This window comes from Drosophila melanogaster, chromosome 3R (assembly GCF_000001215.4).
Source record: "Drosophila melanogaster chromosome 3R".
In the NCBI taxonomy this organism is placed as follows: domain Eukaryota; kingdom Metazoa; phylum Arthropoda; class Insecta; order Diptera; family Drosophilidae; genus Drosophila; species Drosophila melanogaster.
In genome coordinates this window covers 21064605-21082328 of record NT_033777.3, presented here as the reverse complement: position 1 = coordinate 21082328, position 17724 = coordinate 21064605, and the positions used below count along the sequence as shown (strand labels likewise).

The window sequence follows — 17724 nt, the reverse complement described above, 5'->3', positions numbered from 1 at the left end:
CATGATGAAGCGTCGAAGTGATATGTCCGGGGATTACAAGTGCACTCGGTAGCATGTTGTATGGGCTTCCTTTCCTTCATATCTTGGAAAGCAGGCTTTGCATAAATTAGTTTCCTAAATGTTTTAATCTCTTTTTCAGTCAAGGTGCTTTCCATTAAGGTATATCAATTATTATGCGAACAGAAACATAAAATATAATATATGTATGATGTTCAAAGAGTTATTTTTAAAATTTTGATGTCATAAAATTTTAATCACCAATCGATTGACTGTAGTTTACTGCCCCTTTTCAACGAAGAACCCCCGAAAATTCTATTTGCAATTCATTAAATCACTTTTCAGCGAATCATATCAAAAGAAATAGGTTTATTGCCAAATATCACATGAATTTGAGTCATTGTCATATGTAGTGAAGTCATACAGTTTCGATTGAACTCCTGCCAATTTAAAGTAGTCACCATTTAGCAAAATCACAAAACTTGAAGAACTTTTAACTCTTTACTTTCTACTCATCGTGTGAACCGAAGACATGATAACATCCTTTCCACCAGCGGAAACTAAAGATTTTCATTGTTCCCGAAACTCGTCGAGGCCCAAAACTTATCTCGAAGGTACCAATTTCTGGGGCGACCTGAAAAACAACATCAAAGGGGTATCTATCAGTAACAATAACAACAATTAAAGGCATTTATGGGCTGTGCGTTTTCCATTTTATCACCCGGCCCAAGCCGAAATCAAAAGTAATCCATCATCTGAGAGGCTTTACGAGGAGCCCGAGTACAACTGATAAGACACCCCGAAACACCTATCCATGCCCCAGGTATACAGACGCATATATTGTTCCCAAAGAGCAGAGAGGGACGGCACCATGGCCGAAATCATAACACAAACTCGATTACTCAATCAAAGCGATGGCTCTCTGATGGTGTTGGTAGGGGGTAGGGTGGGGGGTGCCTTTTGGGGCAATTTTAATTTGTTTACAACAACAATCAACAGAGTAAAATAGCCAAACAGTAGCTGAGAGCTGAAACCAGGTAACGATACCGATAAGGGGTGATTAACAATTACTCGATCAAACGCACCGACCCGCCGAGTGGGAGGCGTTCTGGGGGAGGGTGGTTGGGTGGTTGGGTGGTGGGTTCGATGGGTTGGCAGCTCAATAAGCGGGCGAGCAGGGACTGTGATTTATACAACGATCGCCGATTGGGTGTCCAACCGCGTACCGATGTCGAGCTGTCGCCGCCTGCAATTGGAAATTGGAATATGGGTATTGGGTATTGGGAATAGGAATCGAGTGGAGTGGAGTGGAGTGCCATCGAGGCAGTGGAGCGCCTAACCAACCACCACTCGCTTATCAATCGATGGCCGGTAGCTCGGCACTATCTCCCATGCGCGGCATATCTACATACCGCTCTATTATTGTTAATATTGATATCTACCCATTAGCACAACATTATAGGTACAATCTATTATATTCTGTGAAATCAGATTTGGTACAATTTATAGCGCCCATGGGCTCTGCGACGGCTCCTACAGCTGGTGGCCATTAGTTCATCGCCTGCGGCCGACGCAGTCGCTTCGATCGCTCCGGACCCAATCAATCGGTATCTACAGTTCGTTACTACCGCTCTCAGAATCCACCAATATGGATATCGCCACCAAGTCCAGCAAGGCCGCCTTCTCCATTGAGAATATCTTGGAGCAGAAGAGCTCCTCGCATCGATCTCAATCGCGCAGAGGCTCCTCTCAAAGTCCCGTGGCGGTAACAGCAGGCATAGCTACTCCACACGCACTGGCCATGCCCAAGGCATCCTTGGCCACTGGATCATCCTCCGCGGCGCCTACACCCTCTCCATCGTCCGCCACCAACATCTACGATCTATCCCGCGAGGCAGCTGCCGCCCAGTATGCCATGAAGAGTATGGACTCCAGTGCTGTCCTGGCTCCCACTTCGCTGCGCTTCAATCCCATCTACCCGGATCCCGCCTCGCTCTTCTACCAGCAGGTGCTGCAGCTCCAGAAGAATCCCTCGCTCTTCATGCCCCACTTCCAGGCGGCCGCTGTTGCCGCCGCAGCCGCTGTTCAGCCAACAGCCTATTGTGATCAATACAGTCCATTTACCATGGACTGCGAAGGTGAGTACTTCAGAATACCTACTTAGTGGGGTTAACATGTATTTTAGTTGGGTGTTGAATGTCCTAAAAGATAAAGATTCATTTTCAAGATAATTGCTTAATTTTTGTGGTAATTTATGATAAATCATTCACTAAAATAAGGGTGCATGAGGAGAAGACATTACAAATTTATTATAAAGTTATGGTATTTCCACAGAGCTATAGAAAAGGTATAGAAATGAAATATTAAATTATATGCAATCTAATCTCAGCAAATTCAAAAGATTGTAAAGCAGTTATAAGGCCAAGAAGTATAGTATATTTATTCGACATTATGAATGAAGACAATACAGCATTTCTTTATTAAAAAAAATTCTAGAATAAGATCAAAATTATTCAATTATTCGAGCTGTATACATACATGCAAACGCAGTTGAAACCCTTAGGTCAAGTTATTGACAAGCTCATAAAATAATTGACTAATATATTAATTAATGCGGTTTTGAGAAATCTATTAGCCCAATGATGTCTATCAACAATTTAGTCGTTTGACCTCATTAGCATATTTCATCATACTATCAAATGACCGGAAATGAGTCACCTGAATATGAATGAATAAGCGCTACAATTATCAATTAAACACTAAAATGCAGATAAAGGCAGAAGCATTCTCAGAGTATGATATGTTAAATCCCTATTCTTAAATTCTTATTCATGAAGCTTGGAACCATAGTTTCTATTAGACTTTCTCACAGTTTTTAGCAAAGACTAGGATTGATTCGACACTACCAAGTTCAAGTCATTGAACCTACCCATGCTGACACCTTAATCTCGCTCATCAAGTTGACACATGGAAATTGATCGCCATGGGAAAGGTGTTGCCTGAAATCCCCATTTAAATACCAAATATCTAAGCTAGCCTAAGTCCGAAGTGCCCGGACCACCGAATATTACAATGGGGATCCCACACAAAATGGGCCATAAACATGATTAATGTGTGTGTGTTGTGGTGCAGTTGGGTATTTGTCAAAGTCAAGTGTTGGCGCCAATGCCACTCGAAATCACATTTTCCCCGCCCCAAAAACTGCATTTCCCGGTTGGTTTTCTGGGCGGTGGTGTAACGGTAGATTAGCCCTAGCAATGCTGATAAAGTCAAAGTCCCGAATTCCATCCCCTCGCAGTACAAATGCCCCATTCAGATCGGAAAATATTTCGGTGGCTTATCAGAAGTGACAAATATTTGAAATTCAGGTGAGAGACAGCAGAAACTATATCTATGGATATTTAAGTGACAGTTAGTTTTCATTGAAAGGCATTGAGCTGTTGATTTGGGAAAATCGAGCTGCTGCGAATTAGACGGACTGTGAGAAATCATACTCATTTAAACCTTTGGATAACACACAATTATCACAGGCAGTATCTTTCGATATAATTGTAGTGAAATAGGAAGGAATCAATACAACATTATAGTGGAATGGAATATCTAAGTGCACCTTTCTGTTCCCAATATGCCCGTCTTGAGGATATATCTATGATGAGTCCAACTGAGTTAGGATCATACTACGCCTCAAAAAAAAAAAAGGAGTATTGATTAGCTTGCTCTATGCCATACTGATCACACAATGCAGATAGGAGTATCGTCGTGTATAGGGCACTTCAACTGTACTGCTATCCCGATTTCCGATTTGTTTGGCTTATCTAAACAAAAATGCTATTAGAGGCGATTAATAGGCGCTGTCCATCATCTTATAGCCACGATTGCCATTTGATTACGATAAGCCCGTCCGTTCCCGACACTCGTTCCACCTGGACAAGGGGCAAATGGTTAGGGGCGGAGGCGGGTGTGGTGGTGTTGGCGACAAGTACCTGATATGATATTATTCCTTCAATCGGACACGCACATTATAAAATAATAACAAATCCAATTTTCAGCGATTAAATGCCGCTGGGAAGAAGATAAGGGTGCTCTGCGGCCTTATCACTCCCGAATACGCCACTTAATAAAAATAAACATGAATAAGTCTATTTGTAACGATTTAAATTATGGCATCTGCAATCGGATGTTATTTATTTAATGGCATTTGGCCATTTCCAAGGGTTCTTGGCCAGATCGCCTCACCAATGAGGTAACTGGGTCCCCAAATATCAGCTTAGTTCAGCGATGGAGCACACTCCAAATATGCGCCAAGTGCGAATTTCCGTTACCTTAACTAAAAAAAAAAAAAGAGGCCACCTTCCTTATCACATAGGTGTATGTACATAGGTGCAGATAGGTTCGCAATCGGATTGCCGTTCGGGTGCCAATTGATTTCGCCCAATTGCTACGAAATCTCGGCGTACAGTCGATCCATTTCGCAATGGCCACCATTCGCAAGTCGTCATCCAGTTACAAGTGGGCGTTGACATATTCTCCGATACTGATACAACACCCATACACTTGTACCACTCGCAATTGTTGTGTCCGATTACTTTGATAAGAGCGGGTGGGCGGAGATAGGGAAAACCGGGCCAATGGAGCCACCAATCACAATCCAATGATTGCGCCACTTTATATCGGGCAGATGGTTCAAAATCGTTATTCAAAGAAATCGATTGTCCTCGACTTTTTCATGGCAGCTTTTGATAAACTCTGAAGTGGGTCTATAATGTCATTAGTTCTTTAATTAAGATCGTATTAACAATGAAATATTTAGTTTAAATATTTCTCATCTGATATAGGAAACCCTTGTTCACAAAGTGAAGTGTTAACAATAAGTTAGTTCTGTAACCTCTTCAGCAATTGTAATCTAAAACAAACTGTCTTCCTTTTTAATCCATAGGATTCCCCAATCCTGCCTCCGCTGCAGCCGCCCTCTACTGCAATGCCTATCCGGCGGCCAGCTTCTACATGTCGAACTTCGGCGTGAAGCGAAAAGGCGGCCAGATCAGATTCACCTCCCAGCAGACCAAAAATCTCGAGGCTCGCTTCGCCAGCTCCAAGTACCTGTCGCCGGAGGAACGGCGTCATCTGGCCCTCCAACTCAAGCTGACCGACCGCCAGGTGAAGACCTGGTTTCAGAACCGGCGCGCCAAGTGGCGACGAGCCAATCTCAGCAAGCGCAGTGCATCCGCCCAAGGACCCATAGCAGGCGCTGCCGTGGGATCACCCTCCAGCGCCTCGAGCAGCAGTGTTCCCGTGTTGAATCTTGGCAGCGGAAGCAGGTGTGGCCAACAAAGCGACGAGGAGGATCGGATGTATCTGTCCGAGGACGATGAGGACGACGACGAAGACGAAGGCGAGGCGGATGAGACGCCCAAGTGAAGCTAGAGGATGGCCCATTGACTCATAAGTTAGTTTAGCTTGTAGTTAGGATAAATAAATTTATTTTATTAGAACTATAGTTATGCGAGTTAGTAAGTACTAGATGGGTGGTCTCCTAGTGGAACTGGTAGCTGTCCAAGCAGGCGCAATTGGGCAAGGTGCATCTTGGCGCCAGATTGGAGAGGTGACCCATGGTCACCGGAAAGGATAGCGGCACAAACCACTTGGGGTACGCACAAATGGCCGCTGCCGCCGCCGCTGATGCACTGCCTCCAAAGACCGGCGGCTTTAGCTCCACCACCGATTTGCTCTGGTACTGAAAGGTAAGATTTTGTATGTACTTAAATAAATATTTCATTAGGTACTTCCTACTTCCATGGACCACGCAAATCGTGACTTGATTGAATTCTGGAAGCGGAAATACAGACCGTTGAACTTAAGTAAAAACACAAAACACCTGTTACAGATTTGCTGTATACTATAGAATATAATACTATAGAAATAACCGGTATATTCACTTAAGTACACTTATAACTAAAAGGTACTTTATACAATTTGCACTATGCAGTTAGGTCGCTTACCTGATCTGTTATCACGGGCCTAAAGGCGCTGCTCCTGGGCGGCGCGGGCTGTGGCATAGTGGTCAACATGCCCGGCTCCTGGCTGGGCAACTGGTTGCTGGTGACATCCACTGGCGAGGACTTGCCAGTGGGCGAGACATTCTCAATGGCCCGAATCAGATCGAGATCGCAGCGCTTGAGGACCAACTCCAGGACAGATCGCTTACGCTGCGGAAAGAGCTGGGCAAGCATGTCAATGGCCGTTTGGGAGACGTTATCTCTTCGGGGAGCACTGAGATCCTGCGCCACCGCCGGCGATTCGCTGTACTCCTCCTCCCTCTGCTTCAAATGCTGCTGCTCCACCTCCGAAATGGTCTTCTCCACCTGATCATCCTCCCGCTTGGCACGCGGCGAACTAGGCTGCGTGACGGTCAGACCGAAGATGTTGCCTGGCGGCAGTGCATCGATGGAACGACCCGTCTTGTTGGCCACCAGCCGCATGGCAATCGCATCCTCCACCGCCTGCTGGCGCTTCAGGGCAACCTGAAAGCCCACAAATGGAAATTAATATGCGACAAGTGAACATCTTGGTCCGTTTGCTGCTGTTTGACTTAACCGCAAACAAAGGCCACAGCAATTCCTTGGGGTATCACCCACATCCTAGCACATCCTAGTACATCCTAGCACATCCTAGCTCATCCACAGCGATCTAATGAAATGCGAGACGTAGACACACTTGTGCAAACAGTTTCGGTAAGCGGATATTTTGGTCGATTTGTTCCTACGCCTTGACAACTTTCCATCATCACCATCATCGTCATCGTCTAAAGGGGAGGACTGGTTGTCCTTGTTCTGCTTGGAGTTGTTCCCCGTATTCCGTTTCATTGGCTGTTTGACTTGGCACTGGAGTGGGGTGTGTCCATCGGCTATTTGTGTTTCGAATTGAGAACTTGGCCAGCGCTTAATCTAAACACAATATAAATGGCATTGCTAACTATTTTTCCAAGAAAGCTGGCAATTGAATTCAGTTACACAGATTGATTGAATCCGGATGGGGTGGCTTACATATTATGTGCCAGATACAAATAGCTGGGAAAACTATCCACCTTCTATGTTGAATTGTTGAATTATTCTTGAATTGAGTTGATTCTGAACTTGTGTGTTGGAATTACAGCGACGGCAGGCTGGAATATAATCTGCATTCCAATATAATATATGGACATAATAATCTATATTCTATTGCATTTGCTACTATAATAAACCGTGTTATTGAAAGTCTCCTAAGATGTTTGGATCAGCTATATATTCCGCGCACACCATTTTTGAACGACTTAAGTTAAACGTGCTATATGTTGGAAAGGTATTTCCTATTAACAGTTCTTTTACATCATTTGTAAAAAACAATTTTCGCAGAAATCCAAAATAATTAATGTTTCCAAAATGTTATTCAAAGTCACAAAACACGATATAAGAAAATGTCGGAGTTTTCGGTGCTATTGTTAATTTAAGCTCCCCTTGCTAATAGGTGTTTTTGTTTGTCGTCCCAGGTTAGTAAATTATAAATATAACAGTGACATTAATCAAGTTAAATTATAATCGAAAGGCTTAAATTGGGTTTCAAAGTTATACCTAGTAAAAATCGATCACGGAATCCATTGCGAACAATACAACATGAAACACAATTACGTTTATGCTTATACATTTATACATTAATATCCTGAAGTTATTTTAGAAAACTTTTGGCTTTTGAGAATATTTGATATGTCATTTTAAGTAAATGCTAATAAAGGGAATATGTTTTTACAAGAAGAAATTTTCTAAAGGACTGGGAATAAAGTCTCCGAATGTTAGAGCAATATATCTGGTCTGGATGGTTTGGATGTCTATGGATGGATCTAACCAGGCAATTTTCTGTATTCGAATGCACCGAATTTTTAAAAAGCTATTTTTGGGATAGCGATTTTACCATCCAGGATAGATGACATTAAAGTTAGCAAGTGGGCAGTAATCATAAAATGAGGATAGTAATGTCAATGATTGCCAATTAAGCAGAAAGGATTGCTTGTCATCGTGCATATAAATCCTAACTTACCTGAGCGGCCATGATCCGCTGCCTCTCAAAGATCAGGACACACTTGGCGCACTTGCAGTTCTTGTAGGTGCAGAGCTTCTTGTGACCCCGCAGCTCTGAAATGATCCCATGGTTCCGGCAGCGGGCGCACTTGGGCACCCGATTGGTGACCTTGGCCGGTGTGGGTTCAACTATTTTGGTGGCCTTGGGATTAGCCACAAGACGAGGACGCTTATTAGCCACTTCATCAGCAGGTTCACCACTTGAACTGGCCATCGCAACGCAGGCGAGAAATGGATTGAGAGAAAACCGATTTTTCGACTAAGAAGTTGCCGCTTTTGGAGCACAAATTTGCGACTTATTTGGAGACCAGCGAAAAGAAACTAAATTTTGGAAACACGCGCCAAAGGATCTGGAATTGTTTCAATGAATGGCGCAAACTTTGTTGACTTACGCAGGCGCTTTGGCTTTCATTTTGCAATATGAGCTTACAGGACTGTCATTGGTGGTTGCAAAATGACTAGACTCCTCCCCTTGAAGTTGCAGTCAAGGGTTTGTGGGCGGAGCCAAAGCTTTCAGATTACAAATGCTAAGTAGTGAACAATACAGCAATGCAGCGGACAAAATATTGTATATAATCCATCCATTCATTTCCTTGAAATTTCTTAAGACTTCTCAGAAACTAAAGGTTATATATTTTATGAATTTGGGAAATATTTCACATGCAAAATAGTTTATTTCAAAACCTTAACACTTATGCTACTTTGTTACCCTATAACTAATAATAAACGTTTATTAATTCGAAGCCAATGTTGATAAAATCTACGACATTTATAATAATTTGAACTTCGATAAGTTTGGCGGCATAGCGAAGTTAACCACCCAGGCGGCGCAACCAGAACTTGTACCTTAATTAGGGTGTTCGAAATGTGCCCCAATGTCACAGCAGATACGTGCACACTGGCAGCATGTTTAAAAAGCGTAGACTCCCAATTGGACGGTTCTTATTGGAGCCTAGCTAGCACGTGTGTGAAGAATTAAGATCGAGATTTAGAATTGCCAGCATGGTTGCCCAGAACTCCGACAAAATGCGGGCCCTGGCCCTGAAGCTCTTCGAGATCAATGCCTTCAAGTTCGGCGACTTCAAGATGAAAGTGGGCATAAATTCGCCGGTCTACTTCGACCTCCGAGTGATCGTCAGTTATCCGGATGTGATGGTCAGTATTTGGGATTAGTGCTCCATGTCAATGGCAGTAGCTAACTTGGTCTTCCCGCAGCAAACCGTATCCGACCTGCTGGTGGAACACATCAAGGACAAGCAGCTGAGCGCCAAACACGTGTGCGGTGTTCCCTACACGGCGCTCCCGCTGGCCACCATTGTGTCCGTGCAGCAGGGAACTCCCATGCTGGTGCGGCGCAAGGAGGCCAAGGCGTACGGCACCAAGAAGCTGGTCGAGGGCATCTTCAATGCTGGCGACACCTGTCTGATTGTCGAGGACGTGGTCACCTCCGGCTCCAGCATCCTGGACACGGTGCGGGATCTGCAAGGCGAGGGCATTGTGGTCACCGACGCCGTGGTCGTCGTAGACCGTGAGCAGGGCGGAGTGGCCAACATCGCCAAGCACGGCGTGCGGATGCACTCGCTCTTCACGCTCTCCTTTCTGCTGAACACACTTCACGAGGCCGGGCGCATCGAGAAGTCCACAGTGGAGGCGGTGGCCAAGTACATCGCCGCCGTGCAAATCAACAGCGATGGTACCTTCGTCGGCGGCGATAAGGGCGACGTTGTCAGAGGTGCGTATGCTCCAGATCCCCGTGATATCTGCCAGATAGATAGATGCATAGATAGATAATAAGTACATGACACTCGGCCAGCACATGGCCTCGAACAAATTCAATTAGGGAGCGCTCCAGTCGCGCTACTATAAAGTTATACAACCGCCATAAACGGCGGTAGGCCGATCTGGATTCCACTATCGGACCGGATCATTCCCGGGAATGCGGCACGTGATTCTGATTCAGGGCAGTGTCCGGTCCGCACTCAATTATGCCACCACGCTTATCAGCCCACTCGAGAGCCAGCCTGCTCCTTCAATCAAGCCCATCTTCTATAAATAATCACATTTCGTTTATGGCGCTTTGATGAGATGTATGGGAACCGGTTTGCTTTTTGTTTCCACCTGTAAAGTCACAGTATTCTAATCTCATCATAATCATCGTCTTTGCCTTTGGGGAGTAACTTTTGTATATACTCTTAAGATACTGTATAAACAATAGCCAAAATTGATTCCCAGTTGAAAAGAGTTATGTACTTTGGGATCGCCAAAGTGTGAAGCTATTGAAGAAAATTGGCATAGGTACAAAACAACCATATAGCGATAAGAAGAGGCGATAAGATAGGTCTACGTGCACGTTTCAAAATTGAAGTGTTAACTAATCACCATCACTTTCCCCGCAGCCAACGACTTGCAGCGCACTAAACTGACCTACGAGAATCGCGCCAATCTGGCTAAGAGCGCGGTGGCCAAGCGCCTCTTCAACCTGATAGCCAGCAAACAGACGAACCTCTGCTTGGCCGCCGACCTGACACACGCCGATGAGATCCTGGACGTGGCCGACAAGTGCGGTCCGTACATTTGCCTGCTGAAGACGCACGTAGACATTGTGGAGGATTTCAGTGATAAATTCATCGCTGACCTGCAAGCTCTGGCCCAGCGGCACAATTTCCTGCTGATGGAGGATCGCAAGTTTGCAGACATCGGCAACACGGTGTCCCTGCAGTACGGCAAGGGCATCTATAAGATTTCCAGTTGGGCAGATCTGGTCACGGCCCACACCTTACCTGGACGTAGTATTCTGCAGGGTCTGAAGGCGGGCCTTGGCGAAGGAGGAGCCGGCAAGGAACGCGGCGTCTTCCTGCTGGCGGAGATGTCTGCCAGCGGCAACCTGATCGACGCCAAGTACAAGGAGAACAGCAACAAGATCGCAACCGAGGGAGCCGATGTAGATTTCGTTGCCGGTGTGGTATGCCAATCCTCCGATGCCTTTGCCTTCCCCGGACTTCTGCAACTGACGCCCGGTGTGAAGATAGACGAGGGCGTGGACCAATTGGGCCAGCAGTACCAGAGTCCGGAGCATGTGGTCAAGGAGCGGGGTGCCGACATCGGAGTGGTGGGCAGGGGCATTCTGAAGGCCAGCAGCCCGAAGCAGGCGGCTCAGACGTACCGCGACCGCCTGTGGGCAGCCTACCAGGATCGAGTTGCCAAGTAGAAAACCCAAACAGCATTCCCCCTTAACGAATATTCCCCAATACCCATTCCCCCTTGGTTTCGGTTACCCTAGATAAGTGAAAAAATCTTCCAATTATTTACCGCGATTTTACAGTGCATTTATGAATTGAACATAGGCTATGAATCTTCCGCAAAACAGTTGGCAAACGATGCTTGCCTTAAAGTAAGAGTTACAACAAATAGAATGGTTAACAATCGATCCAACGAGGAAATCCTTAGTAGGAGGCCAGGCACTGCAAGACGTAGCTGTAGTCTCCGGAGAGGTCGTCCTGGAAAGGAGATCAGTGGATGGTGAATGTGACCCAGCTTTGCCGTTGAGTGTAAGCCAACTTTATTAGTTAATACAAGCACAAACTACGCATACGACTTTGATGCGCCATAATTTACAATAAAAAAAGACATGTATACAAAATAAAAATACGTAAAAATGTTAAATAATCGTTGAACGTTAGACGTTATTGCACAGAGGGAAAATACTAAGCGTTTTGTAGATTGGATTTTTAGAACACATCACAACTACTGTATATAGACCAACTCCATTTGTTCTTCGCTTTTGTTATACTTTTTTTTGGGGAAATGCAACGTTTTTTTGTTTTTGGCATTTTCTACTTGAACAGTGGGGTATTGCTCATAGATATTCGGATATTCCGGCTGCTTCCGTCTACCAAGCCGTAAGAGTGACCAGGACGTATCCAATATCGGTCTCGGCATCCTCCTGTTGTTGGTTCGTTTAAACGGGTAGAGAAAAGCGTGAAAAGAGCAGAGGGTCAGAGCATTAAACGCCTTTTACTTTGTATACATGGCTTATGGTTTGGTTAATTGCCGGAAGCTACTCCTCCAAGGGGTAATCAACTATATATCTACCTGATCAGCAAATGAATGTCTTTCAAATTTAACATAACATTTAAAGTTTTACATCTTGAAATTGTATGTACATTATATTTACATGTAATTGACATGTACTTTTAGCAAGCAGTGCAAGTATATTTAGATCTAAATTGAACTATATTTAACAGTTTGTATACCTTATACACTTGCTGATCTAGTTTATATAGACAATTAAAGAGGGCTAATATACTCATTTAGCCCCATTTAAATCGATTTTTAAGTTGGTTTAATCCACGCCCTTTTTAATGTTTAATGTTTTGATGTTAGGCGACCCAATGTAGCGCTGTTATTTACATGACAAGCAGTGCAGAGACCTCTGCTAAAGGTAACAGAAACTCGATTTGAATTTTGTATTTCATTTTTTCGTATTTTTTATTTTCGTATTTTTTAAAAGTTAAAATATCTTGCAAATGAGACTCAAAACAAAACTGAAAGTATACCTACACAGCAATGCAAGTAGCCTGAGGTGTAGTAATTATAGAGATACAATTATGTGCATGTGGCGTGCATAGTCATAATAATAAAAGTCACAATGGTTATAATAATCAACAGGATGCGAGACTGGGGTTCTGATTCTACGACTTAAATGCACTGCGTCTTCGTTAAAACGTGTTCCAATTCAAAAACTATACATTGTCAACTATTTGATATCGGAATTTTGTTTGTACATTCTGTTTGCATATAGTTTAGAGCGTGGAACAGACGAAAGAGATAAATTATTGTTGGATGGGGTTCTTTTTAGAAGCCAACAATAGCCAATAGGGCACGCTTATAATCGCCGGATGTATCGCCCTAAAAATATAGAATATGCCAAGTTTTAATGTTTTATGCACACAAATGAAGCAATCGGGCGGGAAGGGATAATGGCTTCAGAAATCGGCAAGAAAGTGTTGGGCAAAGGAGCAGTAACAACAACAGGAGAAGCCAGCTTGGATGAACGATTATTAAACTTTGATGGAGCCACAATTAATGGGATTTGTTGCAGGTGCAATCGAATGCGAGTTAGTGGCACATTGAACAGGGTGCAGAATCGAAAGTTCTGGCAAGCACACGCAGATATGAATGTAATTGAAATCGGTATTTACCTTGATCCAGGACTCCAAGCTCTTGCCGTACTTGTTCTGGAATGCCTCCTTGATGTCACCCAGATCGATCTCCGACCGGCTGACAATGATGCGGATCAGCGTCTTGTCCTTGGTGCCCATGCCGGCCATTGAGTCGTGCAGGCGCTCCGAAAAGTAGTCGATCTTGGACTTGCAGCACTTGACTGCAGAGCAATGCATCAGTTAGAAGGGACCCTAAAGAATAGGATGCTATAAGAACGTACCGATGGCCAGGAAACCCTTCTCCACGGAGCCGCTAAACTCCCGCTTGATGGCCTTCTCGATGTCGTTGCCCGACAGATTCTCGTATTCGAGGAAGATCTGGCGCAGCTGCTGGTAGGAGCGGGTGATCAGGATCGAGTTGAAGGTGGACTCATCTGTGCCCCACTGTCCCTCGCCGGCGTCGTGCAGAGCCTGGGCATCGGCGATGGCCGCGGCCTCGTCCACGCCCTGGTTCTCATCCCGGTTGCCCTGGACGAGCGAGACACACAGCCGCTTGAAGTGGCCACTGGTGTCGCCCTTCAGGTCGGACTCTAGGGACTTGCCGAAGCTCTGCTCGTAGAACTGGGCAATGGTCTTGATGCCGTAGTTGGACAGCGTGCAGAGGATCTCGATGATGGCCTCCTCGTCGGTTCCCAGTCCCGAGATGGCGTCGTGCAGCTCCTGGGCATAGAACTGGGGCAGCGGCGTCATCAGAGCCAGGATAACATCCTCGAATTTGCCGCCCAGTTCGGACTTGAGGTCCGAGATCAGGTCCTTGCCGTACGAGGTCTTGAACGCCTCAGCGATCTCCAAACGCTGGACGATGCCACGCCTGGCCAGGATCTCGATGATGGCCTTCTCGTCGGTGCCGAAGCCTTTCATCGCCTTGCGCAGAATAGCCGCATCCTCGACGGGATCGAAGGGATCCGCCGGGTAGACAGTGGGTGTGCACTGCAAATCGAATATAGGCAATCAGCAAATGAGTAACAACAAAGAAGAATTGGGTGTATTTTAATGCAGGGCACGTAATCCCAAAGAAATGACTCAACACTACTCAGTGGCACTTGTTCTAAATACAAATACATATGTGGTTATTCCCTACATGTATTATCTCAGTATTGCATGAATTCCTCTGCAATAAAGTTAGCTTTCTAAATTGACTTTTTTTTTCGTTGTGACTCTTATCTAAGGAACTCATAACTGAAACCCTCTTATCACTCTCTTCTCCCACCAATCGGTACTTGTTTGTCAACGATTGTCTAGTATACACCTCTGATGATAATTTAATAGCCCAATTATAGATAATTTCGTAGCATCTGGTCGTTGTAATAATTTATAGATTGCATCGAGAAAAATCTTGCTTACTTGACAACAACACACGTTTTAGAAAAAATAATATTAAGATATTCTCATCTATCTGTTGAATCTAATTTGATCTGATTTTTTACATTAACGGCGCTAATCGCATGAAATAATTGATTTATACCAGACTCATAAAGTACAATCCATTGTAAACTCACCTTGAATGGGTAGTACTCAGCGGAACTCATTTTGATTGGTTTGTTGTGAAAAATCTGTAAGTAGGAAGTGAGAAATCATAATGAATAATGGCTACGCCGAAATCGTGATGAAAACTGAACCCCCAGCAATGTTGGATACGTTATGTTTCCCAGACCCAATAAGCCCGGCCTTCGGTTAATTCCTGCCTGGTGACATCATCAACTCGTAAAAGCCTCACATTACGCATACGCCCCGTAGCCAGCCTGGCGCTGGTCTGAGAGCATTTTTACCCATTGATTTTTTTTCCTAGTTTATTTACCGAGATGTTTTTTTTTTTAGTTTTCCTTGCCGACCGGTGCCCAAATCGAAGTTCAACGTACTGCCGGGGAAAAGTGAAAGTTTCCACTTTTCAGTACGCAGTTTGCGGAGGAACGAACCTTGGAACCGGGTGCGTCTGATAGCCAAATGGCATGGCGCGGCAGTTTCGTGATAGGCCAGACCAAACCCACACGAAGTGGCCTCATAAACGGATGAGCTCATTGCGTTCTGGCTTGGAAAACATCGGGCACGGCTTGGTTGTGGCCAAGAGAAAGCTTCAGGGAAATGTCTGACTCGTCACCCGTTTGCGTTCTAGATCTACCACTCCACTTCAGTTGTCAAGTGGAACACTATCTCGAGGGACTAGTCCACATAATCCCTAAAATCAATAGGGCCAAATTACCTAATGATAAATGGATTGAGATTTTTGATAGCTTCCCCAAATTAGTAATCACAGTGCGACAGTGCTGAAAATACATGTTTGCCTTTCTATGCTGCCGCCAAAGTAGAAAGTCAACAAAAGGCAGCCGAAAAAAGCATTATAAAAGACTTGACGTGGCGACGCCATCCAAAAAAACAAAAAAGTTAACAAAAAGATACAACTACAAACGCCTCTGCAGTCGAGCTATAAACAAACAAAATGTTTTGGCCAACGTTGAAACCGGTTCTTTTACGTATGGCGTACAATTAAACTCAAGATTCTAGTGTTTATAGACTACTTTAGTTAATATATGATTTCTTTTTAAATAAATTATAATGCAAGTTGAGAATAATGTAATCAATAATAATTGGTTAGACTCTCTAAATATTGATTGGAGTTCTCCGTAATAGTTTGACCTCAATGTAGAAAACACATTTGTGTTTGAAAACACCCTTAATTACAATTCTTTTGTTTCATTATAAAAAGTGGTTGGGGTCTGGAAAAAACAAGATTGATAGATATGCTTTAGCATAGCGTATCTGGTAATGTTGTTCTTGAAATAGACTGATGATACATTGAAATTACAGCACTCAGTGATTCACCAGATTTGTGACGTCAATTTTAAGCTCTGAGCACGACTTTAAAAAAGAGATATTATAATATAGGTGTAAAAACTGGAATAGCTCGTGACCATGTGTGAAAAACTCCATAAACAAAAGCTTTTGCCAACTTCTTTTGGAGACCTCGATGGACTGTACCTCGAAATGTTTCAAAAATGTTTTGCAAATGCACTGAGCAATTCACTTAGTAATAAACCTTGATGACACACCTATTCTACTATAATTGCACGGCCTCGAGTACACTACTACTATATTTTGTGGACGGTGGAATGTGGCCACATCCGATTCCGGTGAGTAATGCTGAGCAAGGCACAGGCGCTCATACACAGTGCTTACTGTAGTTTGAAGTGCCTGTCGGGCAATTGAAGTTGATTGAATTACTAAATTAAGCAGGGCACTGGGGGATAGAGATATTTCGAAAAATTCCGCTTCTCATTCCTACGTAAAATGGGAAAGCAAGAAAGGAACAGAAAAGTTTACTTAGATTTCGTCGGAGATGAGAAAAGTCACACGCGTCGCGAGAGAAAACGCCAAAAGAGTGGGGCTTTTGCTTTTGAGTTTGATGATGTCATCTTTCGGTTTTGAATTTTTCTCCCACCCGAGGCTTTTATTATTGAAATATAAAGTAAATAGAGAAACAAGATTCTGGAGAATTCTCGCGATACCGCACCCACAACTAGAATTCTACAAAATGCCCATTTTGGAATGGCACAAATGAAAATTATCTTTGAGTGTTTAGCACACACTTTCTTTTCTCACTTTTCCGACTGATTTTCCGCTTGATTTTTTGCGATTTCTGGCACAGCGAGAGTAAACAATGAGTTTTATCTACAAATTCCTTTTGATTTACCAATGATATTCGATTTTCAACGTACAAGTCAGACGATGCGAACTGCAAGCGATGTGAATAAATACCATAGCTGTTTGCGCTCCGTCTTTGGCTTTTATACTCGCGCTCTCTCGCTGGAAGTCGATTAGAGATGAACCAACCGGCGATAGGTTGTTGTTGCTAGGAAATATTCGGTGGTAGCGCCTAACTGGAAGCTGGTATCTTCTGCGTCGTCATAGTATACACCGTAGAATCTAAAGTGTTCCGAGATGGATGAATCATCGGCATTGGAAGCTGTTGAGACATTCATGATATTTCCGTTGTGATAATGACGACATTGGGAAAATAAGATCTGATTACGCATTGAATTTCAAAATGTAACCTTTGACTTCAATATTCAGCCGTTAGGGCAATACAGTTAAATAAATATCCTGTTCCTTCCTAAGCCGTTTTATAACTATTTTTATTTGTATTTTTATAACTATATATAAAAACCAATTACGTTAATTGTCAGCCGACATCGAAGCAAATTCAAATCCAAAACTATCGATATATCGATGATATGTTTGCGGTTATATGAAAAAAGTCAACTCTTATACCTGTTAATTACCGTTCTGGCAGAATCTTATTAATTATACAAATTACTATGGCGCCACTTGGTATAACATCAAATACCTTTTGCCCGAGCACTCAGTTCTATTGATCACGATCACATATATTGGTACTG

The 17724-nt window shown here is 43.8% G+C and overlaps 4 protein-coding genes across 9 annotated transcripts; 2 read left to right on the top strand and 2 right to left on the bottom strand.

The window, feature by feature from the left end:
* The first annotated feature begins 1402 nt into the window (after nt 1-1402).
* HHEX (Hematopoietically expressed homeobox) lies at nt 1403-5467 on the top strand. Its single transcript, NM_142681.3, has 2 exons — nt 1403-2135; nt 4934-5467. Exons 1-2 carry the CDS (start codon nt 1646-1648, stop codon nt 5413-5415), a joined length of 972 nt encoding a protein of 323 aa, NP_650938.2. The 5' UTR covers nt 1403-1645; the 3' UTR covers nt 5416-5467.
* A 63-nt stretch (nt 5468-5530) lies between these two features.
* dmrt93B (doublesex-Mab related 93B) lies at nt 5531-8322 on the bottom strand (the record flags this gene model as incomplete). The annotated part of the gene is made up of 3 exons (NM_079704.1): nt 5531-5731; nt 5997-6518; nt 8068-8322. The coding sequence occupies 3 exons, from the start codon at nt 8320-8322 to the stop codon at nt 5531-5533; spliced, it is 978 nt and encodes a 325-aa protein (NP_524428.1).
* A 687-nt stretch (nt 8323-9009) lies between these two features.
* Nucleotides 9010-11772, top strand: r-l (rudimentary-like). The gene is made up of 3 exons (NM_079703.3): nt 9010-9263; nt 9324-9840; nt 10505-11772. The coding sequence occupies exons 1-3, from the start codon at nt 9111-9113 to the stop codon at nt 11314-11316; spliced, it is 1482 nt and encodes a 493-aa protein (NP_524427.1). The 5' UTR covers nt 9010-9110; the 3' UTR covers nt 11317-11772.
* On the bottom strand, nt 11412-17088 carry AnxB9 (Annexin B9). 6 transcript variants are annotated; one of them, NM_206530.2, is made up of 5 exons: nt 16928-17088; nt 14830-14883; nt 13552-14260; nt 13310-13491; nt 11412-11605 (listed from the first exon to the last, which is right to left on the bottom strand). In NM_206530.2, exons 2-5 carry the CDS (start codon nt 14857-14859, stop codon nt 11552-11554), a joined length of 975 nt encoding a protein of 324 aa, NP_996252.1. In that variant the 5' UTR covers nt 14860-14883; nt 16928-17088; the 3' UTR covers nt 11412-11551. The 6 variants fall into 6 exon arrangements, with proteins under 6 accessions (NP_996252.1, NP_476603.1, NP_476604.1 ...); NM_057255.3 differs by having other exon boundaries at nt 17044-17088; NM_057256.4 differs by lacking the exon at nt 11412-11605 and adding an exon at nt 11790-12051 and having other exon boundaries at nt 17044-17088.
* Between the last annotated feature and the right edge of the window lie 636 nt (nt 17089-17724).